Genomic DNA, 26,600 nt, shown 5'->3' on the forward strand with positions numbered 1-26,600 from the left:
ATGTAGCTGCATCTGTGAAGTGTAATCTTGCAGAATTATTAGAATGGTGAATGTCTAGTTAAGACAAGCTGTCTCCATATTAGGACAGCTTGGGACATTACACAACTAAGCAAAGGAAGTGGATGCAGTAATGACTCATACATCTTTTTTCCTAACTTCTGCTGTAACACCATGAGGGAACTTGTGCATCTTTCCCATGGTGAACTGTGCAAGTTCCAAGTGACTTTCAAGTGCACATCTTGCTGCGGCAAACATGCCAAGTCCATTCTTTACCCATTACTCAAAGCAAAGAAAGCAGATGAGTAAATAATTAACACACAGCCTCCCTGGACTCCAGGTAATATGTGAACCATTTCCAAGTCATTCTCACTTGCAACAACTTCTGCATACCATATCACTATAGAAATTTCTTCCATGAATGGAAGGACCCCTAGCACAAGCAGAAAGAGTGTCTGCTGATGGGAGAATTTAGCTGGATGCCACCCACTGTGTTTGGGAATAAGAGGTTGATCATGTCATGTCCTTCACTAGCTGGCAAAGACTCAGTTCAGGAATTGCAATTGTCTGGTCTCTGCTCAGAAAACCTGACCAGAATGGAGATTCTCCAGACAGTTAAGTAAACAACTTTTGGGGTAATTTGTGCACCATCACAGACTTCCCAAGTGGTCTGAAACTGACAATCCAATTCTTGGTCTGTGTGATATATTGAGCTCTGAAATTTACTATATTTTGGAATTTGCTGAATGTTACGTTTTCCTTTAACTCAGATGCAGTCAGTGATGGCTTAAGACGGATAGCTCTCAGGCTTACCTAAAGTAGCTCTCCAGATATTTGGACTTGCTTCTCCCTCCTTTCCAGCCAGTACTGAAAAACTGATTGGTTAGCTGAGTAGGAGAACCATTTTTAAATCTCCCTCCCTCTCTCTGAGTGATCAGGGTTGCTTTTACTTTATTTCCCCATTAATTTTTCCACAGCTTTTTCTCCTACAAAGTAGTTGCTCTTACTTACCCTTTTGTTCTGCAGAAAAATTCTCCAGAAATTCAGGGGTGTTAATGTTAAAATTCCTTATTGCGTTAATGCAAGTTATTGTAAAATCTGCTTCCCCAACCTGCCATTTTGTGACTGACTCCACCTTCCCAACCTGCTATTTTGTATTGACCTTGGAGGGGTGAGGGAGTATCTCTCAGAAGCCTTAAATCTATCCACCCGTGGCTTAAGACATGCACCTAGGCCAGGGCTGCTCAACTTTGGCCCTCCTGCAGATGTTGGCGTACAACTCTCATAATCTCTGGCTATTGACCATTGTGACTGGGAAATATGGGAGCTGTAGTTCAAAAACAGGTGGGTAGCCTAAGTTGACCTAGAGATAAAGAGAGTTGTCTTGCACTGCAAAATGCTGTTCTCACAGGTACCGCTGAAAGTCCTTTATTTGACCTTCATTATTACCCAGTTTGCTTTAGTGCAAATTCCTACACAATTCAGACAGGGTGATCTCTGTCTTGGGAACACTCTTGATTTCACATTATTTATTGCCAGAAAATGGTAAGATTCCATGGTTAAAGAGCCCCTGGTGGCACAGTGGTAAAACTGCCGCCCTGTAACCAGAAGGTTACAAGTTCGATCCTGACCAGCGGCTCAAGGTTGACTCAGCCTTCCATCCTTCCGAGGTCGGTAAAATGAGTACCCAGAATGTTGGGGGCAATATGCTAAATCATTGTAAACCGCTTAGAGAGCTCCGGCTATAGAGCGGTATATAAATGTAAGTGCTATTGCTATTAATTTACAACACTAGAAAATTTCAGAATGAGAATGACATTAAAACAGGCACACCCTATAAAGAGCATTTATTTTATGATCTTTCATAAAATATGGAATAGTTATTACAATGAATTGTTTATTTTGAAAGTACAAAGGATCTATATAATTATGTTTATTTTGAAAGTACAAAGGATCTACAGGTGAAACTTGAAAAATTAGAATATCGTGCAAAAGTCCATTAATTTCAGTAATGCAAATTAAAAGGTGAAACTGATATATGAGACAGACACATTACATGCAAAGCGAGATAAGTCAAGCCTTAATTTGTTATAATTGTGATGATCATGGCGTACAGCTCATGAAAACCCCAAATCCACAATCCCAGAAAATTAGAATATTACATGGAACCAAGAAGACAAGGATTGTAAAATAGAACAATATCGGACCTCTGAAAAGTATACAGTATACTGTGCTTGATTGGCCAGCAAACCCGCCTGACCTGACCCCATAGAGAATCTATGGGGCATTGCCAAGAGAAGGATGAGAGACATGAGACCAAACAATGCAGAAGAGCTGAAGGCCGCTAATGAAGCATCCTGGTCTTCCATAACACCTCATCAGTGCCACAGGCTGATAGCATCCATGCCACACCGCATTGAGGCACTAATTGCTGCAAAAGGGGCCCAAAGCAAGTACTGAATACATATACATGCTTATACTTTTCAGAGGTCCGATATTGTTCTATTCTACAATCCTTGTCTTCTTGGTTCCATGTAATATTCTAATTTTCTGGGATTGTGGATTTGGGGTTTTCATGAGCTGTACGCCATGATCATCACAATTATAACAAATTAAGGCTTGACTTATGTCGCTTTGCATGTAATGCGTCTGTCTCATATATCAGTTTCACCTTTTAATTTGCATTACTGAAATTAATGGACTTTTGCACGATAGTCTAATTTTCCGAGTTTCACCTGTATATAATGTTTATTTTGAAAGTACAAAGGATCTATATAATTATGTTTATTTTGAAAGTACAAAGGATCTATATAATTGTAAATCTTGTGTTTTTTTTAAACTTACAAAAACTTTATCTCCAACCACATTTTCCAAATTTAGTTGTCTTGTAATCTCCTTGAGAGCAATTTTGTCATTTGTTTGTAGCAGCCCTACAGTAGGAGAACAAATACATTATACAGATGGACGTTGTTATCTGAGGATTCGCATATCCGCAGTCAGGGAAAAGACACCTGACCTCAACATATGTGAAAAAAAGAAATAATGCCAACCTTGCGTATCTGCCATTTTATCTGGCGGAGCCACAAACTGGCTCCCATCCTTGTAGAAAAAATAGAAGGAAAAAAACACTGCTGTTTGACCAATTTGGGGGCACAGCATGACTCAGGGGAAGCATCAGAGCAAGCTAAGATGCTCCTCCCCGTGAAATTTGGCCAACGGGAACCTAACCCCCGCAATCCCATTGGACCAATTACCCGATATTCGTGGTTCCCATATCCGTGGCTGCAGCCCGGAACAGAACCCCCACGAATATCAAGGTTCTCCTGTAATAGATTTTTTTAAATCCTTAAAGTTAAACTGATTGCAATATTTTGAAAGAAAAAAGGCAAGCATCTCATATCAAAAAATTAGCAGCAAAGAAAAAATTAGAACTGCCTTGTAATTAAATATTTAGAAACCATACTCCCTCAGGTGTCCCTTAGAGCTGTACTAGCTCCTTAATATGAAAAAGGGGACAGAAAGCTCATATGCAACACAAAACCATGATTTAGCATTATATGAGCAAATCTTGGACTCTCTCACACACACTCTTTCCTCCCCTCACACACTCAGATTTAACTCAAACCATAGCTTGCTCTTACTTGCAGGAATACTTCCTTGCCATTGTTACTCAACACAGAAAAGTGCTAAGTTACAAGGTTGAGTGAGGAAATCCAGTTTAGCAAACAAATGTTGAATTGCTTACCATTTAAATGAACTTGCAAGATGTTATCCCTTACTTGCTTTACTTCCATGACTTTTTTTAAGACATGACGTAACAACTAGGAAGGAAAAAAATGATTACAATGAAACCAACAGTGCATTATACTCTTTTGGTGCCATATTCTAATTCAGGATGAAAATTTCCATCCTGAATTATTTAATTTATTTATATGCCACCCAACCAAAAAGGGTCAGGGTGGTTCACATCCACAATCATTCATTCATTCATTTGATTTCTATACCGCCCTTCCAAAAATGGCTCAGGGCGGTTTACATGGAGAGGGCTTTAAAGGCAATCAAAAATAAAACAATTTAAATATTAACATAAAACATAAAATAAAGCCATTTTAAACAATCAAATAAAACCAGTTAAAATATTAAAATAAAACTCATTTTAAAACCATTTAAATATTTTTTAAAGCCAGGCTGAAAAAATGTGTCTTTAGGATTCTCTTGAAGGCTTCTTATGCCCACAGAAAATGCATTCCACAACTTAGAGGTGGCTACTGTGATGGTCCGAACCCAAGACACCACCAGATTAACTAGCTGAACCTGAAAATGGACCTCTCCTGATCATCTTAATGAGCACTGGGGATCTTGCAAAGAAAGGTGCTCTCAGGTAATCCAGGCCTATGACAATCAGGGCTTTAAAGGCAATAACCAACACTTCATATTTTGCCTGGAAGCATACTGGTAGCCAGTGTAACTGTTTAAGAACAGGCATCATATGGTCTCTCTGAGTAACCCCAGAGACCAATCCGTCTGCTGCATTAGGCTTAACTGAAGTTTCCATATTAAAAGCTATGGAAGATATGTAATGTAAAGTAAAGTGTGCTGTCGAGTCGGTGTTGACGCCTGGCGAACACAGAGCCCTGTGGTTGTCTTTGGTAGAATACAGGAGGGGTTTACCATTGCCTTCTCCCACTCAGTACAATATGATGCCTTTCAGCATCTTCCTACATTGCTGCTGACCGATATAGGTGTTTCCCACTGTCTGAGAAACATACCAGTGGGAATTCTAACCGGCAACCTCTGGCTTGCTAATCAAGTCATTTCCCCACTGCGCCATTAGGTGGCTCTCTGTGGATATGTACTGAACTGTAATTAATGTTATTGTGTACTGTACAGTATGTTATATACTTCTTGTATAGGACAAATTTAGATTATATCAATACATTTATCAAGAGTATTAAAATGATAGCACAAGCACAATTTAAGTTTGCAAGACTTTTAAGTTCACCTAAAAACAAAACTGCAGTTCTTTCTATTCAGATGAAGTTGCTCTGTTCTAATTTCCTCTTACCTATTACTTGCTGAAATGTAAGTACAAGATTAGAATACAGAATTCTAAAACGTGAATGTACTGCTGTACAAAGAATACCAAACTATAAGTATACTTTCAGCATAATAAAAGCTCTGCTTTAATTTAATATTTAAGGGGGACAAGAACTTCTATTACTTAGTTCATACGAATCATTACTCAGCCTTTCAGATGACAATTAGAATGTGTGTTAATATAAACGTTTTTAAATTGCCAAAAAGTTGATAAATTCACAAATGTTTAGTATAGTAGTACAGAAATGGTGATAACCGGATCTTGGATCTTCAGTCATAGAAATGAAAGCAGAATGGAGATGTCTCCTAAATCTCTCATAACATTTTTAGTATTAATCCATTAGGCAGTTAACCATTAGGTAGTGTGAATTTTTCATTTCGTTTAAAAATGAAGTTGTTTAAAAATCCTGTTTAAAGATTCACATATTCTTGGCAGAGCAAAAACGCTCTTCTATTTGCTGAAGTAATTATGACATCAACACTGCTCAATCTCCCTACAGCCTACTGATGAGTGTGGAAGGAAGGACTGAATTGTGTGGATTTGTTCTGAGCTGATTACTGAAAATGACTGTGTAGTGGATCGGTGTGTGGAAATTTCCTTTCCTGACTCAGGTCAGTTAATGAATAAATTGGCTGATCTGGTTTTAACCAGCTCTTAGCAGCCTTCTCAGTCACCTAGGCCAGGAAGGGCTCCTATTAGCAATGAGTCATTTCCGCAGCATGCTCAGAGAAGCTGCCTATGAACAATTAAAAATCTTTAACTTTCAAAACCCAAAAAGCTAAGAAAAAGATTCTGGTAAACCCAGCAGTTCTGGTAAGTTACTGCTGCCACCAGATCTCTCCTAAAGGCTACTCTGAATGGGAATTGGAGTGACCAAAGAGCCCCGTTCACTTTTCCTCCTCACTAACAAGCAAGTGTATAAATCCAATTGTTCTCTCAGGCCTCTGCCTGCACGTGGAGTTTATTTTATTCATTCATTCAATTTCTATAATTGCTAGTTATAGAAACAATTGTTAATTTGGCCAAGCTCTCATTGAGACGCGTTTTGCACCAGAGAAATCCCCTTTTTGGACCCCTTTTCTCCTGCTGGGTTAATAACCAACCCTTGGAAGCTTGTAAAAAGCAAAGAATGAGGGGGAAAGACTTTTTATTAAAATTACTACAGACTAGTTCCATCTGAGGCTTTTAACTTTTTTAGATACACTTAAAAATACTTAGTTGTTACAAGAATACTTCAAAAGTGCCCAGATGGTTCTGGGGTGGCACACTTTGAAATCTTAGTTACTCAGTTGCAAATAACAGATACTTAGGAAAATGTACACACAAATAAATATAAATTCCGGCGGCGAAGTCTGACTAAACACTTTTTTCCTAGACTAAATTCCTGAAGCCAAAGCCCTGGTTTCCTGTTCTTGAACTCACCAAACTCCTGATGAGAATCAAGCCTCCTGCAATCCTGTCTTACAAGAATCTACAGTCATCCTACTGCAGCAAACACATTTGCTGCATGTCCTCCATGCTGCCAGGACAGACTTCCTTTCTTCTTTCCAGAATCCTCCCCCCCACCCTGCAGCATTCATGTCCCACCCACCCCATGGACTGATTTGTTGAGCCCTGCAGTTCACCAGCCTGTCAGTCAAGACAAGGGTTCACTTCCTATTAACTCTTTAGAGGGTGGGGAGACTGGTCACTACAGACTGAAAAGGAATTTGTAAAAGGAAATTCAGGAACTCTGACATTTGTAGATTCCTGCATGAACACAAGTTTCTTCACTATTAATCAAAATTACATTGGAGTAGAGATGAGGGGAGTGAAGACCACAAGGTCTTCTGTTTGTGTCCGGGCTGGTGAACTCTGCCACCAGGGAATGAGAAATCTCTTGAAAATAAACAACCACCATTATTACACTTGAATGATTTAACTCATGTCTCTGAGGTAAATAGGGGAACAAGATCAGTCACACAGGCCTTGGCTCTAGCTATGACAATGGTGTCTTCCTTAGTTTTACCTCAGAACTGCTAGGTCTCAGTGCTCCTATTTTGCTTTTACAACTCTCCAACCTTGCAGAAGGATTGTAAAAAGCAGGAGGGGCTACCAAGTTTCTTGTAATGGCCAGAGGGCCCAGGACCTTTAGGCACGACAGGCAGACATACGGGGATGGTCAAATGAAGCAAGAGGCCACTGTTGCATAGGAGCAGCAACACTAACACTGGTAAGCATTTGAGGCCTATGTGATAGAAGAGGCCCAATCTACCTCAGGGGCATGGGTTAAACCATTAGAATGCAATAACGGTTGCCCTTTAGGTTACTCTTTCTTGGGGTGAGGGGGCTGGATTTCACCAGCCCTTACAGAAATTCTTCTCAGCTGTTACTAGGGCAAAAGGCAAAATGAACAGGCACTGTTCATGCCCCCCTTTCCATACATTTGCTCTCCCCACCCTTTTTTTAAAAGGCAGAGAAAAATCAAATAAAAATAATTTCCCCTTATGCCAGCCATATAAGAAGTGTGTGTGGGGAAGTGTGTGTGGGGAGCATATTTTGTGTTATAAAACTCGCTCTAATACTAAACATATAATCTTCACTCCTCTCAACTCCTAATGAAACCATTCACACACACACACACACACACCCTTCTCCACACAGTTGCTCCCTTTTGCCAACATTGCTGCTGCCTCTTTTGGGGATGTAAGCTAAATAGGCACTTCAAACCTTGAGTTCTGCTGACATCCCCATTCCTTCCAGAAAAAATTAACCACACCACACATTAATAACAAAATTCTAAAAAAGAACAGTTGTAAACACAAAAACAGTTACTTTAAGAACATAACTGAAAGACTGATAGCATGATTGTAGCTGATTACAAGCCTTTGTCTCAGAGCAAACCCATGTAAGGGGAAGAAAAATGCCGAATCATCCCCTCTATGCTTTCCAAGTAAAGGCTTCTCCCAAAACTTTCCTGTAATCTTGGTAGGATCTAGGCTGCCACCACTAGGAATGTGCATGGAACCACGCGGGAGAAGTACGAAGGTGGGGGGTTGACCTTAAGGACGGGGGAGGGTGCACTTACCCCCCGCTTCGCTTCCCTCCAACTAGCGCTCCATTTGCAAAAGGGATCATCGGATCGGAAGTGTACCTCCATGCAGCCCCGATGCTTCCTTAGTACCTATGTCACCGGAAGTGGCTGACAAGCCTGCGTGAGACAGTGCAAGCGTGCGCACGTCACAAAATCCTTCCACTGCAGCCCTGAATCGCCCAAAAGGCTGTTCTTGAGGGCTTCTTGGCAATCACATGGGTTGTAGCACGGATGGATGTGGGGGAAGGGGTTTTCCAGAACCCAGACAGAGGATGTTACTGCCTGGTTTCCAGCAATAACCCTCTACAGCCACGATGCCAGAGGATTCCCCCAACAACTGCTTTTCAGGTGGCTGGGAAGATCATGGAGGAAATAACTTCTGCAAGTGCTGTTAGTCTGTATGCCACCCAGGAACTCCAATACCATATCATCTAAAACTTCTCTCTCAAACACAACTGAAGTAATTAAAGCAAAGTCAATGGCTTCAAGGGCTACATTTTTAATATATTTAAAAAGTAAAAATTCAGATAGCCTGCTCAATTCAATTCAACATTGACAGTTAACATTAAGAACATCAAGTTTTCTTCCTCTCATATTAGCAAAGCAACCTAACAGCACCCGATATCAAAGAAAGTGGAATTACATTGAAATTTAAATTCAGAACTCATTGATAAAATATTGCAGAGGTTTCTGAAATTGTAAACCCAATATATTTGAAATATGAACAGAACTGTAACCATCCTCATGGGTCTCCATAAATAAGAACACAATAATGAAAATATTACCAGAGTCTTTCCTGATCCTCGTGGTCCAATAATGAGTGCAGAATTGCTTTCACCATTGACAGCAGTACGTTTTAACAGCTCAAGTAAATGCCTATGGGGGGAAAATACAAATAACTAAACTTCATGAATGAAAGCTAAAAAATGAATTCAAACTTTTTCAAGCAAGCAAAATACAACTATTTTAACGTGGATTAATCCTCAAACAACAACAACAAAAACTATTAACTGAGGCAAAGCAGTGTTGCGTATATGTTATAAATTTTTAGGAGTAGCCCAATGGGCCAGTTCAGATGTAACACGGCCATGACTGAATCTGGGTTTGGATAATGTGGTCTAGCCTCAGGTGCATGCACACTCATCCCCACTTCCCTTCATGTGCGAGGGACAAGCAGGGACAAGCCAGAATCTCTTGTTACATCCGAACCAGGTGATCATAGCTTATTCTAGCCAGAGTTTCAGGATCAGGATCTGAAGCTGTGCCTGCTGGAATAAGTCAGGATCTCTTGATTCAGATATGAGAGATTTTTGCTTATTCTAAGCCAGAATCAGATAAATTCTTTCTTCTCCTCATGTGCAAAGTGGGAGCAAGTGTTCGTCACCAAGTGATTACTCCATGCTTTTGTGGGAGGTACCCTCAGTAGAGAGACTGATCTGATCCCAATTTAGGAGCATGCTGCCCCTTCAAGATAGTCTGCCAGCAAATGAAGACTGATCTAAAGTCACTGACCAGGCTTCAACAACCTACAACTATCTGGCTTGGGACTTAGAGGCACTGTATTACCAGTGTCCACATAACCCAGCTCTAGACAAATAGTATATTAATCTAAAAACAACTCATCAGTAGCGCATGATGGTTCAAGGCACAAGAGAAGAATTTGAAAGTAACCTTCTAGAACCTTTTAAACCAAACTGAAGCCACTTCTAAATATATGAAATTTATTAAGTAGTAAGAGTTGAATATGGAATAAGGGACTGGGGGAAATAGGGGAAGTGGGAGTAAAGAAAAGAACACAGGAATGCAAAAGAAAATATAGAAACATTAACTAATTAGCAGTTTTACCTTAGTCTAATAGTAAACAGGCCCTTGGCTTGGCTGAGAGATCATTAATCTCTCCTGCTTTTCCTTGGGACACTAGTAGCAGCTTGTGACATGGTGCCTGGTTACTAGCAATGCATGACTTTACTAGTGACAATATGGTGGGGGTACTTGGCCCCTATTTTATAGTGTTTAAAGAGGGGAAAGGCTTTCCCACTATCCCAGAGATAGGCAGCTCTGAGATCCAATGGAAAGAGCGGACATATCTCTGATGCAGCACTGATCTTAGGCCAATCCAGGGCTGAGATTTTTCCTCCAAAATGGTGGTTCCTCCTCCTTAATGGGTCTGAACTTCCATGTCTAAAGGCAGGTCTGGCTTGAGCTGATCACCTATTGTGAAAAGGAACATTAGTCTTACTGTGAAGAGTTCTTTATCCCAGTGTACAGATGTCATCCTTGAGAATGGGTTGTGTACCTAGCATGCCCGTTGCAGACAGGACTAATCTGAATGTGAAGCTAGTTTCTGGCTGCAGGAGGTGCCAAAGCCCAGTTTGGGACTGTTAAGGAAAGTCAGTCATATGGACATGGGGAGAGAGGGAGGAGCCAGGGAGGAGCCTAGGAAGGCAAAAAGGTTTCAACACAAAGCAGGAATAGCCACTGTTTCCAGCATGAAAATATCCCAATAACTGAAATGCCCTGGGTGTCATCTCCACACAAACATTGGATCCCAGCCCATTGAGCAGACATCTACGTACATACATAGGAGGATTGGATGACCTCCAAACACTGGGAAAAAGAATCCTTCATAGAAAGACCAATGTTCCTTTTCCCCCAGTGCAGGTCATCCTTCAAAATGGGACATACCCAAATGTTAAGTAGATAGGTGGAACAGGATGTAGTTAAACAACTTGTTGAAGCACCCTATGGCCAAAGTCCTCCTGAAAGGAGAATATTTTATAATGAAAGGACTAATGGAAGACCACGTAGCTGCTTTAAAGATGTCCAGAAGCAGTGCATGTGCCGAGAAGGCTGCTGGGGTGGATGCACTGCAAGCGGAATGAACTGTGATATCCTGAGGGACCAGAAGGTTGAGGGAATTGTAGGTAAAGGAGATGCAGGCATGACCATTTCCTGGGAGGAAGAGCCACTGCAGGGGACATGAGTGCCATCTGGCCCATGGAGTGCATTCCAGACACACTATAATGGTTCCCAGGACCTGAGATAGGAGCATCAGGTCCACAGAAGTCTGGTGTATGCGAAGCAGCAGGGATGCCATCCAGTCCCTGCGCTCAAGGGGAAGAGAGACCTATACCTGAGCTGTGTCCAAGAGGGCCCCCTAGGTGTTGGAGGGACTGGAAGGGGCAAAGAAGGCTCTTTACGTGATTGACAAGGAACCTGTGGCTGTGTGGGCAATCGAAGGTAAGGTGTACATTCTGTTGGGCTTGGTGCTGGATGAGGTCCTTTGTCCAAAGGATGGGTGCACAGGTAAAGATCCAATTGGTGGCTGCTGCTCTGATGACCGTGGCCATCATGGGCTTTCCTGAGGAGCAAATGACATTTCTTATCCTTTGGCACCTTCAGCTGTTCTTGGCCCTCCTTGTTCATAACAGCACCTGAGACCAGTTCAGCCACTGGAGCATCTGCAAGAGGAACTGAGAGAAGTGATATAATGTCCTGAGGGAGAGAATCAAGTTTCTTAAGACAGCCCCTACACGTTTAGTCAACATAGGGGCATTCCATTCTGCCAGCATAATATTATGGAACAGTGGAGGAAAAGGGACTGTAGCCCTAGGACCAGAGAAAGATGGAAATATGTTCTGGTCCAGTGCTGAGGCCTCTGAGGGGGAGACATCATTAATAGCCCACTTAGCCTTAGCGAAGAGGACCTAGATGTCAGCAGTGGAAAAAAGGCATGAGGATATGAACACCTGAGGAGAAGCCTCTTCTTCAGATAACTCGCCCTCTTCCTTGTCACTTGTGGGTGGACAAGAGGCTTGTGGGAGTCTTGTGGAAAATGTCCACAGGGCCAGAGTGAGGAGTCAGAATCTGATACTAGCTGAACTGGATGGGCACTGGGGGATGTACTGGAGGAGGTAGTAAAACTGAAGATACTGGAGGAGCAGGTCCAGGGATTTGTGACACATCCAAAGGGCGCTAGGAGTTGAATGTGGGACTGGCCATTTAGGAGTACCACCAGTGCCTCAGGTGATGAATGAGAAGCCCACTGTTTGTGCCTGGAACCCACCGGCCTGGAGGAAAATGTCCTCGCTCTGTAGGTGGAATGGCCTCCCTACAAGGACTGCAGCCAGGGGAGGATAAAAAGAAAGGCCAGGAAAGGCCCCCAGGGTTCCTAGGAGGGGGTATAGGGACAGGCAGAAAGGGAGGAGGGTAATGGCTAAAGATGAGTGTGAAGAACAAGGCACTCCTTAGCTATGAACTCCCTTAGTCACTTAGCCACATAAGGCGGAAAAAGTTCCCTTGGTCCTTGAGGAGGGGGGAGGGTGTCTCTCACAGGAATTGGTCTGGGAATGCCAGCAGGAAACTTCACGGGACTAGGCTGATCCAGTACTGAAATAGCTGGTTTGTTAGGCAGAAAGGTCTGATCTGGAGACTGCTACAGCTTGTCCCCTGCAGGGGTGATTAGGGATATGGGGGGAAGCATGGCAAGGCCGGCTCCCCCTCCCGCAAATGCAAGGCAGGCTTGGTTGGCAGCAGAGCAAAGATGGAACCAAAAGATAGGTCAGTATCCCCAGACAGCCTTAATTAAAGTGTCTCACTGTGCATGGCTTTGTGGCTTTCTTGCAAGGCTTCGACTGCTTATCTCCGCGCTTAGAGGCCTTTTTCGGCCCAGGGACTACCAGAATACTGGAAACCAGTGAAGCGGAAGACATAATGGCCAACTGTGATGGTGAGGCCAAGTGGTGCCATTTGGGCCTAGCAGGAGGATCCCAATGTGGCTGTCTGCCTCTCCCCTCTGATTGGGGACCCTCGGAGAGAAATCCCTGCAGCCACTATTTCCTCTAAGGTATGAGTGCGCTCACAAGTTTTCTGATGTCTGCTCAGTTAATTTTAGACCCCGCTCAGGTTGAATTAGGAAGGCCCCATTCTGAATGCATGTGCACACACAGTGCCTTGATACTGCCGCCCAGAGCAAAACTCATTCTGCACTGAGATGAAAAAAATTAGAGGGACCACTGCCTGCAGCATCTCCCCAGTATGAGCAGGCTCCATCCAGAGGAGAGCAAGAGAAAAACAAAAAAACAAATATAAAAACCAATGAGAAGAACTGGCTATTGAAAAAAGTGTTTAGCATTTTGGCAAATCAAAGAAAAAAGGCTCCCTTCCCTTTTCAGATTGTGCAAGGGTGGGGAGGAAAGGAAAATAGAGGAAAACCTAAGGGGGGAAGAGAGAAACTAGCTTGAATCTGTGTGAAAGTGCTGGAGCTCTTTTGCAGTCTTGCAGCTCGAAGCAAGACAGGACCAGAACTGGGCTTTGGAGGCCAGAAACTAGCCTCACAGTCAAATTAATCCTGTCAGCAACGAGCATGCTGGCTACACAACTCATTCTCAAGGGTGACTTCCTAGACTTTGTGTGTGTGTGTGTGTGTGTGTGTGTGTGTGTGTGTGTGTGTGTTAAGACCAGAGCTTGATGGCTCTGCCCTTTCAATGACAAAAGGCAAGGATTGTCCTCATTCAAACAGTCTTGAGCTAAGATGGAGATCTGCATTTTGTCACACCAAGGCTATGGGACATTGTGAAAACTCAAATTCATTCCTAGCTTTGTCTTGCATATGAACCTGGTCATTGTATTCATCTACAGAATTATAGAAGACTTTTTCTTATACTGGAGGCACCAACATTTATTGTCAATAAGGCAAACATTAAATATAAAAAACTGAAACTGATAAGACATTAAATTTCAGAGGAATACTATAACTGCAAGAATATCATATGAACCAGACAACCCTCATGCACCAGGAAAGTACATTATATATTTAACTAGCAATTCCTTATAAAAAAAAGAAAGAAAATGTAGCTGATGGCTGCTATCTATGGAGCTGTCATTTATGTAAATTTCTGAAGGTGATATGCTTAGGGGTTTTTTCTTGGAAGGAAAATTATCCTATAATGAGAAAATAATTATTAACACATTCAAAACCCACGTTTATATATTCTGTCCTCTACATCTGCACAAAAAAGAAAATACATCCCAATAAATATGGGGTAATATGCAGAGTACCCTAGCACAATGTTTATTAATAGAATGAACCTTTCCTTAAACTTCTCTCTTATGGAACTTACCCAAGCCCCCACAAAAAGCTATGGCTGAGGGTCAAATGACTTTTATAGTGGAGTTCATGAGTTCTGAAGGGAAGAAGGGTGTCTTCTGCCGATGCACACTGTGCCAGTTATACTGTGGATACTATATTTGGCTTGCTTGTTTTAAATTGAGTTTTATGAAAGTTGCATGCAAGTTTTATGTTGCTCTGATTGTGCTGAACTTTCTTTTCTCCATCAGTACAATGCTCATCTGACAAAGAAAGAAAGCCTGACTTTTGTCCAACTATTCTCTCTACCTCTTTGATGGAGAATAGGGATTCCATACGGAACTGCCTCTTCTTGTAGCATCTGTTTAGATGCTTGAGATCCAGTACAACCCTCCAAGTACCATCCCTCTTTGGCACAAGAAACACGTAATTTGTTAGGTTAAGGAAGTGGTTAAGGTTAAGGAGGTTAGGTTAAGCGATGTGTTAAGGAGGAGAAAGTGAGACAGTGATACTGCATGAAGGACATGCTACTGCAACAGTAATCCGTTAAAGGATAAGCGGATTTTCAAGCTAGGGATGTGCACGGAACCGGTCTGGAGGTGCTTTATAGGCCCCCGAATCGGTTTGAAGAACTGGTGGTTCCGCCAGTTCGATGCTGGTGGGCGTAGCTCTTTAACGGCAGGGAAGGGTGCACTCACCACTCCCGACACTTTTCCCCCACCAGCGCTCTGTTAAGTCCCCCAAATTCATGGGTTGGCAGCGTACCTCCCTGCCTCCCCTTCCCCCATTGTTGGCTGGAAATAAGCAAGTAGCATGTGCATGTGCGCCCGCTGCACGTCATGCACCCTACCCCACCCTTAAAGAGCCACCCCCACTGGCGTTAGACCGGAACTCCGCGGTTCTGTGCACATCCCTATTTCAAGCAAGTTTGGGTGTTGCTTTTCACTACAACAGGTGAAGTACTCTGCTAGGAAAGAAGGGACAGGGGACATGAAGAGCCTCCTGACACTAGGAACACCCCTTTCTCCACTTCTTACATGGTCTTGGTATTTTTTAGAAGCCCTTTGGGTGTGAATTACACCATTGTTTGAACTCATGGCTTTCCATAGAGTTCAGAGAACCAATAAGGAAATAGGCTGGAGGGGTGGGGGAAGTAACGAGACTGCTTGCTTACTTGTACTGAAATTCAATTCCAAACAACTTTCCATTGGCAGTCTGATGACAAAATCTTTCACGCAATGTTCTTTGCACCTGTGAATATTGAGTTAGATATAAAATATTCAAAAAGACGAAGCTAGCCATCACTGACAAGCCAATATCCTATTTATGTATGCCTCAGGCAATTTTATCATATCCTTTGGTGCTTAATAAGTTCCAAGACACACAAAAAGCACAAAACAGACTTGCATCCAGACTAGCATTACATAAGCATAAGTATGTAGTGCAATGACATTGTGCAAAGATAATTCTTTCAGATAATTCTTGCACAAGTGGAAGATATTGACACAGTGCATAGTGAGTTGAGCAACCCTGCATGGGTTCCAGAGTGCTAGCAGTTGCGCAGTATTTCAGAGCAGCACAGCCTAGAAAGGCATTATCTTCTCACTTTACACTAGCACAACACTCATCTTTGTGGCGCTCATCGAAATGCTTCCCTACGCACTAAAGATCAGTCTTTCTCTCTGTCCCCAGTAATCCAATTACCCAAGAAGGACCATGTAAAAATATCTGTTGCTTTTTGAAAAAACAGAACTTAACAAAATTCCTGCTATTTTGTTTTCTCTAGCAGTATAATCCAAAAATTCAGTAAGGCTCACATCAAAGTGAAAACATACAGAGTGAGTTTTTTTACATTTGTGTTTTGTATATTGGTGTCAAGTGGATGAGTTCCATCATAAAGTATTCCATAACTGAATTCCATAAGTGCTCTATAGTTTTACTTTGGTCAGTTACCAGTTCTTAGATTTCTTTTTTCTCTCAAGTGCACATATGGTTATGATCAATCAATACAGTCATTTCTCGCAAACCGCGAGGGTTCCATTCCAGCAAAACCCCGCAGTTGGTGAGCCACTGAAATGAATGGGAAAGAGGATGTTAGGGGAACCGAGATCACAAAAAGGAAAAAGGAAAAAGGGGAAAAAAGGAAAAAACACCCAGCAACCCCCACTCCCCAGCCAATCCCTTAATATTGCCAAAGGTCACCCAGAGAAATGAACAGATTGAACCTCTGGACATTTGGGGGGGGGACACCCCAAATCACTCAAAGACATCGTGAGAAGTGAGCAAGGGTCAGCAAAAGGAATGAGCTGACAGAACCTCTGAACGCCCCAAAATAGCAAAAGAACCCACCCATCACTAAAAAAATCTCACCAACCACAGACACTCAGGTTGTGGATGGCGAGACCGGACACAATTTCCCATCTGTGGATACTCAAAAACGTGTTTGGCAGGGATGACTGTATTGACTGATAGCAGGTAACTTTATTATTTTACCATTAAGTAAGTGGATGTAAAAATGCACTGGAGAACTATCATATTTACCCAAATCAAAGATGACTCTGAATTTAAGATTACCCCCTTAAAAAGTAGAGGTTAACTACAGGTTATACCTGCCTATACTAAAAAGGAATGGGCCTCTGAATTTAAGACGTCTTAAAGTTTTAAGGTTTTATTCCAACTTTATAAAAATTTGGAAAAAACGTAGTCTTGGATTTAGATAAATACAGTAGGCAACATGTATCATATCTTGACCACCTTGAGTTCCCTCTCACTTAACCATTTTCAGGGTTCCTGGTCTATAGAAAGGAATGGGCAGACACATGGATATAACCTACTTCTACACAGGGATATATACAAATGCATCTCTACTTTCACATGAGGGCTCCATTCTAAATTTCTAAATTATAAACCTCTCAAATTCAATAAATGTTATAAGTCCATTACTAACCTTTGAGATATATTCCCCATTTGTGAAGCTCTCTTTCTTCAACTTGCGTTTGCTCATTGTAATTCAAGCCCTAAAAAAAGGGGTAGGGGAGAGAAGTTGCAGAAGAAGTCTAAATAAGGAACTACAGTTTCCATACCTGTGCTCTCCAAAATTTGCTGTAGACTACCCCAGATCATATACCACCACCACAAGACTAGCTACAACAAGATGCTATAACACTGTGTCCTGCCATAAACTCAAAGCATTACCAAGTGTGATGCCAAACATCAATTGATATACTTCTTATAAACTACAAGTATGACTAAGGTGCTGGGGGTTTTACACCCTAAAATAAATGTTGAGCCACCCAAGCATATAAACTCCTACCACCAGAAGACCTCCCCCCATCAGATGCTCTTAACACCTCACACCACCAAAAAATCTTTTGAGGTGGACATGACGCTAGCGCATCTTGTAGAATATAGCTTCCTGGAGGCAGGTGTTTAATACTTGATTGTCCCAAGACTCATTTTAGGGTGAAAAATCACAGGTCCCTATTCATGTATATTGGCCTAGGAGTGTCACACTGACAAAACATCTTCCACAAAAACAAACCCTGTGCTGGTGTCACTGGACACAAGTCTAGAACATTACTTAGGGGTCAGTCTCCCAGTAGCAAGAATGCAGGCTATGGAATGATCAAAAATTATTTTGAAGATCAGAAATCGAAGAGCATCCCCCTCCTCACTTCCCAGTGCCGCAGTCCAGCTGAGTGGAGGGAGCGCAGAGAGTGTCTCCCCATCCCTGCCTGCCAGCGCAGCCAATGAAAGAAAGGGAGCCGCGGTGGCGTTAGGCTGCGACATAGCCTGTGCTCCAGTCACTGCAGCATGTGAGCTTCCGCCGGAGAGGGAGGCACCAGTTAGCTCCCCCCTTTCTTTGTGGCCCAGTGTGGGCGGAATCAGGGGACAAGGGGGAATGCCCCCCCCCGCTGAACACATGCATCCACCGATCTGCAGGCTGCTGCAGTGAATCACCGCAAGCAGCCTCTATCTTTAGCTTTGTCGCAGAGCAGTTATGGTCCCTTGTTTCTCTTTCTCACTCTTTCCTTTGGGGAGGGGGCATCTTTTCCCTCTCTTGGCCACGTGGGGAAGGGGAATCCTGGCGTCGCTGTTAACAGCCTTCTTTTTGTCCGCCTTACTTTTATCTCCCTCCCCCCGTAAACCCCCGCCCCCGTGCTCTCTGATAGGGAATCTGCTAAGGTGTCCCCAGCTTGTGAGAAGACCATGCCAAGTTGCAAAAAAGGGAAAAAGCTCACTGGTAAGAAAGTATGAAAGCAGATTAGAAATTGGGCATGAGCCCAGGTATATGTCTGATCAGGAGCGAAGACAGGAAGGAACTGGGGAATTACACCTGAGCATGCTGGGAGAAGGGGACAGACTTCAGCTACCTGAAATTTCCTGTCTATTGGGAGCGAAGGAGTGGAAAGTAACACTTTGTGAACCATGACATCCTACTTTGAGGGAGAAATACATGTTTTTCTATACAGTGCTTAAAATTTTGATGAGCCCTATAGCCAATGTGTCTCTAGAAATTAGTCAGCATTACAAAGATACCTTATATATTTTGGTTACATTCTAAATCACGTGACTGTCTTTAAAGCAAGTCGGAGAGCACACTTAGAAGCGATTGTGTCTACTGCTCTGATTGTGTCTAATATTGTGAGTGGAAGAATTTTAGCCCATGCAAGAAGGAAGGGCATTATTATCTCCTTTTGCAGATCTCAATCCTGCCTGCTTCAGCCTACAAACCTGAGCCCAAACCTCAGAAGCAGGTTTTCAAGGCTACAGAGAGAATGGAAGTCTGGAGAAAATCACCTCTTCCTCTTGTACAAACGGAACTATTTAAGCTACAAGAATATAGAAAACCTTAGTGACTATGGAAACTCTTGCTGTTTATTTTGGTTTATTTTCCTTTATATTCAACATAGATTTTTTCAAATTGATTTATTTGAATCTCTTATTTGAACTGCCCTTTCTAACTGATTTAGGAACATAGAAAGCTGCCATATCCTGAGTCAGACCACAGGTCTATCTAGCTCAGTATTGTCTACCCAGACTGGCAGCAGCTTCTCCAAGGTTGTAGGCAGGAATCTATCTCAGCCGTATCTTGGAGATGCCAGGGAGGGAACGTGGAACTTTCTGCTTTTCCCAGAGCAGCTCCATCCCCTAGGAGAAATATCTTACAGTGCTCACACATCAAGTCTCCTATTCATACGCAACCAGGGTGGACGGGGCATAACTACCATTAGGCAAGGGGAGGCAGTCGTCTTGGGGCCCCACTGCCTCAAGGGGCCCCCCAGAGGCACATCACACGACTCCCCACCTGCCCATGTTGCACCCCCCTATGAATTATGTTGAGTCTCTTGGAGATCGGCAGGAGCAGAGAGTAAAAAAAACTAGATTCAATGTGAACTAGATATTCACCATATTCATAATGGGGATGTGAGTGCACTATATATTGTGAAGTGTGTTTGTGTGTGTGTATCAGCGAGGGACCCATTTTAAAATCTTGTCTCTGGGCCTCCTCCAACCTTGCTACGCCCCTGAGGGTGGACCCTGGGACAAGTCATGCTTGCTACCACAAAATCAGCTCTCGTCTCCAATAGCCCAGGCATCTGCATCCTCACCTGATTTCCAGTTTTATGAACCTACTATAAAGACGTGAGGGTGTAAGTAGATGTTTTAAATTAAAGTATTTTAAATTAAAATATACTTCACCCACTTTGCTGCTACTTGGAATCTCATACCATCTTGGTTAACATTTTTGGTTCAAGGATCCTCTACTTCTGGTCATGTTTGTACCACCCATGCATTTCATCTACTGGCAGCTTACATTATGGCAAAAATTAAAAGGTGTGCTTTTATCAACATGTGGAGTTGTCTTATCAGATCAGCATTGTCAACACTGATGGGCTCTCCACAGTTACAGACAAGGGCGGAGAAATGCAAAGGACTGAACCTGGGAAATGCTCTGCTGGGAAATGCAAAGGACTGAACCTGGGAGAGAGGGAGATAAGTTTATTCTGTCATTGACCAGCAAAAGAACCTGGGACTTCCTGCAATGGTAAAATGTGTGTTCTGCCACTGAGCAGCAGCCCCATCAAACCCTTTAACCAGTTTCATGAAAATATCTGAGAAATCCTAAAGCTATGAAGTTTCAACATACACACTTTAAGCTGGAAGAGAGATGGATCATTTTAAGCAACACATGCCAAGTGGTATTTTCTTTGAAAAAAGAAGAGAAGGGAATGCAGAAAAATGCATTTTATGGAGCATATCTGATTATATTTCCCAGAATGGCATCTCCTTCTCAAAATGTCCACCAGTGAAATTACACTTAACTTTAAATATGTCACTTTTAATGCTTTTAATTTTGTTCTCAATATTGGGGGTGGGACACACACAGCTATTTTTACAAATAAAAATGGGAGCGAAGGGTCCATTTTCAGTAGTTCTGGAGTTTTGTTTTTGTGTATTTGTCAGTGAGGCCATTATAAGCTTGACAGTGATAGCCCAGAAGTTTTAGATGATGTAGTCTCTAGGAAGTTCATCTCTTCTCTATTTCAAGGGTATAGCTTCACTTAAGTCTTTGAGACTCGTGTCAAATGGGATATGAACTGGATCTTAAGAGCAGCTGTTCCAGCTTAGCTATGCATCCATCCTTCCAAGCATTAGCTGCCCTCTGTCGATTTTTCCCCCTCCCCCTTCTAGGAAACAATAGTTTGGACGTTCAGGTTGTTGGGGGGGCTAAGTCTTTTTATCGTGTTCTTCACCGATAAGGGCTCTCAGGACATCTCACATAAAATCAACGAAAGAAGTCCTGTTTTGTTTTTAAGAATCTGCCCTCGAGAAATTCTAATCGTGTTGGCTCCGGGGCTGGGTAAGCCGCCGCCGCCTTGGGGCTTCTGGGGCCAGATCCTGCTGAGGAATGCACCAGGCGCATCACGACGCCTTCAAAAAAGCGCTCACGAGAGAAGCGTCGTCGCGCGAAATTCCGCTTTCTGGACTTGGCAACCCCACGATACAGCCCATTAAATCAGAAGCCTAGCTTAGCTAGAATAGTGGTTTACGTGTCCAGAGACGCAAGTTATGGGCCGTATAGAAATGTAAGTGTAGGAAACAAATAAAATCCCGCTCCCTTTCCCACAGATCGACGACCCTTAACAGGCGGAGGAACCTCGTAGAAGTATCCGGCTGCAGCACCCGCTCCTCCCGGCCCGCTCCCCCACGAGGGGGACAGCGCGGGGAGAAAAAGAAGAAAGGCAGGCAGCAGCCCAGCGCCGTTGAAGGGAGCCTCCCGCTCGGTCAGAAGATGAGAGAAATTTTAAAACTCAGGACAGAGAATTCCACGCTCAAGCCGCGCCACATCCAGTTCCCACGAACTCACCTTCTTTCTTCCCAGACCCCCGAGCTCAGGCCACGGTTAACTGTGCCGGTCACAACGGCTCGCTCTAGCGCTCGAATCCTCCGCTCGCCGCCGTAGCCTGTATTTCTATTGCTCCTCCCTGAACATCAAGAACCTCCCACAAACCTCCGCGCGCATCCCTATCACATGACACTGTGTGGGCGGGGGGGGGCACGGGCGCGCGCGCGCACGGGTATACCTCTTACAGACACGTACAACGCCACCTTCCAGTCGCGTGCCGCTTCGCCACTCCGCTGTTTTCCGCCTCCACCTGCTTGCTTACTTCCGTTCACCCTCGGATTTTCCCTCCCGCAACTTCCTGCCACTCTCCCTTCCATCTTTGTGGGATCTTTTTCCGGGTTCGTTAGCCGCGCGGGGTATTGTGGGAGGCAACCTTTTTTCCCTCCCCCTTCTTCAACCCCGCAAGCTCCCTTGGAGCGCATGCGCAGTGACAACCTCCCATCTTTCTCCCAGCCAGAGCCAGAGTCTCAGCAGCAGCAGCTGATGATGAAGAAGAGAGGGAAGGGGGAGAATGGGGGGACCTTTTATTTATATTGTTAAAGGGACAGAGCACTAATTCCACCTTGAATTGGTTTGCGGGGAGGGTTCGGCCTGAGGAGATTGAGTTTCTCCCCCACCCCCAGTCTAGCTAGAGGATCCCAGAGAGACCTAGAGAGAGGAGAGTTTCTTCCCCCGCTTTGGCCGTCAGAGGAGAGAGAAAAGAGACCAAAAGCCTCTTAGCAACATAGCCCTGTCTCCTTCTCTGCTACTGTTACTGCTGCTGCTTTTTGGCCCTGACTGGAGACACCTCACCACCCACACACACACACACACACGAGCAGCAGCCAGTTCACCAGCTCCCCCCATCCCCCTACTCTCCCCTCCTCCCCCTTTATTACCCTTTGTGTGTGTTTCTCTCTCTACTGCTCCAGGAGAGGAAATAAAAGTGGGGTGCAGCCAAGGTAAGCCTATCTATGTATGGGAAAGGGAGGTGAGGCAAGCAATGCCTTCTCTCCTGCTCCACAATTTCACTCTGACGCAAACAGATCTGGGTGGTGGGAGGGTGTTTGTTTTTCTTGATTCTCTCTTTCTTTTACTTTTGAAAATAGCAGTTTGATGGTTTATTGATTGATGAAGTGGTGGCTTAATTTTTTTAAGTCAGATTGGATTGTGCCAGTTTTGTGTTTTATTTCAAGAAACAGAGACTATGTGTCTGTCAGTGTTCTGTTCACTCGTTGGGTAAAGGGAGATTTCTTATTCCACGTTTTCTCTTGGGTTTTTAAAATTCCTTATTCTTTAGTCCAGTGTCATATATTTGTGTGTGTGGTGTTCCTTTTGATTCAAGTACACACACAAGTCTTCCAAGGAGTATTTGCTGCTTTTTATAGAAGGATTTTATCATGGTATTTATCACTAGTGGTTTTGGGAAGTTTCCTCTATACTGTGTAGAGAGACAGATGTTGTATCAAAAGATGTCTTGGAAAAGGCGTTGCTTGGCTGTCCACCCAAAAGTGTCTACATTGTGTTTGAATGTTTTGTTTTGAATGTTGGTAATACGAAACTGAAACACATTTATTTCTAAGTATAATTAATTATTCAGGTTATGTCACTTTTGAGGTCCTGACCCTGCAAAGTCTCTTGTGCTTAATGTTAAGCAAAATAATAGTCCATCTGTTTAACATGTCTGAGTCATTGCAGGGTCTAGACAATCTTATCTGAAATAGTTTTTCTCAATAGTATTCATAATAGTACTCATTCATAGTATTCATGTTGTCTCTTTTCTGCTAATGACTATCAAATGCTTTGGTAGTTAAGCAGCAAACTTGTTGTTTAGGGAAGTGATTCTCATGTGAACGTGAGAGTTTAAAATCACACTCTGGTCTTGATATATTTTATAAATAAAAATAATATAAATCCAGTTGTTTGGATGAGTACTTCTCTCTAAAAGTCCTTAAGATAGAAGCTTGACTAATTTAAAGTTCAGACTCAATTTTAAGTTGCAAAAAGTGAAGGAAGAACTTGGAAAAGATTAACCATTGCAAGTCATGCTTTGAACAGCTTGGTTGCAGACTTATTGTTTTTGTGTTTTTTGTACTCTTCTAAAATAGCTTGTTTAAAGAAAAAGGATATTGTCCTCTTGGTTTACGAAAGCCTGCAAGGTGTATTTGAACTGTGATATGTGCACAGATGGCCTATGCATTTCAATAGGCCCAGGAAATCTGACCAAAATAACATGCTGCTTCCTTAGGATAATATTTGAAGTGAAGTCAGCAAATAATTCTTGTCTTCTGAATGCTATCTCTGATAATAGAATTTGTGGTAGAGGGTACCTTTTCTAATCTTGTTGGCAACATAAAACAAGTATTTTAAATCAAGTCAGAAAAGACTGGTGAGAACAAACTTGGAAGGGCACTTGGACACAAACACTATAGAGAAGACTTGAGCCGAGCTTCTGAAGAGCTGTTTGTCTTCAGTATTCAGAGTGTGAAAGCAAGGCAACTGGCCCTTTGAAGAGTAAAACAATTAATGTCTAAAGTAGTGTTCCTTTTTATTCAGATCCTGTATTTTTAAATATGGTGGCTTTTTAGGCTTAAACTAAACTGGCTACTTTCAGTTCAATTGTGAAATAGCATGCTATTTAAATTTCTTACTCTAAGGTACCATTGATGTACATCATGCACACACAGGAACCTGAATTTGGTTCACAGGTATAACTTCAAATGTTGCTCTAATTTTGATCTGTGCCCAAATATGAATGGTGTAAGTTAATCACGTACAGAGGGAATTATTTGCTTCTTCTTTGTTTTAAATGACAGAATAATTTTAAGGGGAGACAAATATGGTTTCAGCTGATGGTTCACAATAAATCTGAGTTTCATCTTTTGAACATAGCAATCAGAATTTGTACTTACTGTATTAAATCTAGAATGAGCTAATCTTAACATCTAAAACTGCAGTCCTATCTATGCTTGCTTTATATTGAATGCAACTTATGTGCATTGGACTTCATTCCATATGACAGGGTTGATGGTCAGGATCTAATGCTGAAATCCTATGCCTTCATGCTTTGGAAAGCCCTGTTGAATTTCATAGGACTTTGTTTGAAGTAAATATGCATTATATCTGACTGCAAGATAAACTTCTACAGACATCTTGTATAATTTTGAACTGTTACGCTAAGTAAATAAACTAGTCTAAACTAGTAGATTTAAGCATATGGATAGGCCTTTACAAAGTCAGAAGCATACTATTTAAAAATAATTGATGGAAATGTTAAAGGCTTGACTGCACATTCATCTGAAACAATGCAATGTATACAGGAATACATTTTTTAGAGGTGAACTAAGTATTGGAACCAGAGTATACATGTTATACACATGCAATCTTGTATTGGGGGGAAGGAATCTACCTGTTCTAGAAGAAATTGTATTAGGGAGACATGAAGATAAGCATCTTGGAAAACATATACAGCTTCATCTGTGCAGAAAGATTTGAGCAGTGTAGCTGCTACTACAACAAATATTTTTATCCCACTTTTCAATAACAGTTCTCAAAGCATTTTACATAGAAAAATAGACAAGATGGTCCCCTGTCCCCAAAGGGCTCACAGTTTAAAATGAAACACAAGGTAGACACCACTAGCAGCCAATGGAGGGATGTTGTGCTGGGGTTGGATAGCGACAGTTACTCTCCCCCTGCTAAAGATAAGATAATTCCCACTTTTAAAAAGCGCCTCTTTGCTCAATTAGAGGGGGAACATTGAAATGGTTTAAGGGCCTCTTCATTGCATAACCTTATGTACCATATGAAATTGTTCTTAGAAACTGGTTTTATGATTGATAGTTAGCAAACCACACAATCCAGGTTAGTTTGTCATACATTGGACTGCACAGTATACCTATTTTGAGGATTGTAGTTGTCATTTTTATGGTGCTTGTGTACTCAGATTTCTTGTAGTTGGGACTGACAGTTCAATTGGAGGATCTCTTTCAACGTGGTTCAGTACATTAAACCAGCTGACAATGAAGACTTAGGCTGCAATCCTGTGCAGTTTACTCAGGAGTAGGTTTTACTGAAATTGAGTCATGCAAGCACCCTAGTTTGTGTAAAAAAGCTTTGGACTTCGAAACAGGTCAGCTTTCAAACCATGAATCCACTTAGACTCAATAATTGCTAGTGTATTGTTCCTGTAACACTGTGGTGTTGAACTAGCTTTGCTCATGTCATCCAAAACATTTCAGTGTCAGCAAACCCCGAGTATGGGGCAAAGTTACCTTATAGGTGAATAAACTTTTCTTGAACCAGTCTTAAGAGCAGAGGGTTATTCTGGAGGGCTTTCCTACATGGATCTTTTAAGTATAATTTGAACTTCAAATATCTGAGTGTTTGGGGTTCTCAAAACTTATTAGTTTTGAGGGATGCTTGCTTGCTGGCACTTCCCATTGATTTCAGCTGACAAGAATACTCTGGAAGATATATTTCAGTCATGATGACTAGTAACTAACAAACAGTACCTTTTTGTAGTTTCAGTATGTTTACTCATTAGTAATCATTGATTGACAACCGGACTAATTGTCATGTGCAAGGAATATGTTTCACACATGTGGGGGAGGAGGTTTTTTTTTGCTGGTTCCCCCTTTCATCTTTGCCTCCTGAAAAGATGTTCCACAACCCTGAGGGACTTATTTCTGGAAGGTGCAAAGCGCGGTAGAGGAAAGGAATACTGGCAAAAATCACCTTTCCCATGCCATACATGCAAAACGTTGTTCCCCGTGCATGACACAAATTTGGTTCTTGGTTGTTATGTATACATAAATATGATCACTCCAATTATCCTCTAAAGTAACCTAATCACAGAATTAGGAGGAAATGCTTATAGGCTGTTCAGAACAGTTCAGAGTTTCCAATAGCAGTTTAGCAAACTTGGTAGCAAATGTAGGCAGAACTGTACCCT

General features: G+C 42.4%; 2 protein-coding genes across 10 annotated transcripts in view; one reads left to right on the forward strand and one right to left on the reverse strand.

The window, feature by feature from the left end:
• The window catches only part of ORC4 (origin recognition complex subunit 4), a 32,821-nt gene extending 10,820 nt beyond the window's left edge, over positions 1–22,001 (reverse strand). Inside the window, exons 1-7 of one of the 7 annotated variants that reach the window (XM_053263446.1) lie at positions 21,846–21,997; positions 17,204–17,273; positions 15,431–15,507; positions 11,302–11,641; positions 8,954–9,044; positions 3,743–3,818; positions 2,842–2,927 (exon numbers count right to left, since the gene is read on the reverse strand). In XM_053263446.1, the coding sequence (XP_053119421.1) occupies positions 2,842–2,927; positions 3,743–3,818; positions 8,954–9,044; positions 11,302–11,641; positions 15,431–15,507; positions 17,204–17,223 (690 nt within the window). In that variant the 5' untranslated portion in view covers positions 17,224–17,273; positions 21,846–21,997. Of the gene's footprint in view, positions 1–2,841; positions 2,928–3,742; positions 3,819–8,953; positions 9,045–11,301; positions 11,642–15,430; positions 15,508–17,203; positions 17,274–21,628; positions 21,796–21,845 lie in introns of those variants that run through there. The other 6 variants (XM_053263452.1, XM_053263461.1, XM_053263435.1 and 3 more) reach the window with 6 other exon arrangements.
• Positions 22,002–22,045: 44 nt separating this feature from the next.
• MBD5 (methyl-CpG binding domain protein 5) overlaps positions 22,046–26,600 on the forward strand; it is a 203,680-nt gene continuing 199,125 nt past the window's right edge. Inside the window, exon 1 of one of the 3 annotated variants that reach the window (XM_053263424.1) lies at positions 22,046–22,608. The gene's annotated coding sequence lies outside the window, so the exon portion shown is untranslated. The remainder of the gene's footprint in view (positions 22,609–26,600) is intronic. The other 2 variants (XM_053263403.1, XM_053263414.1) reach the window with 2 other exon arrangements.

The sequence above is a fragment of the Hemicordylus capensis genome, chromosome 1 (genome assembly GCF_027244095.1).
Source record: "Hemicordylus capensis ecotype Gifberg chromosome 1, rHemCap1.1.pri, whole genome shotgun sequence".
Taxonomy (NCBI): domain Eukaryota; kingdom Metazoa; phylum Chordata; class Lepidosauria; order Squamata; family Cordylidae; genus Hemicordylus; species Hemicordylus capensis.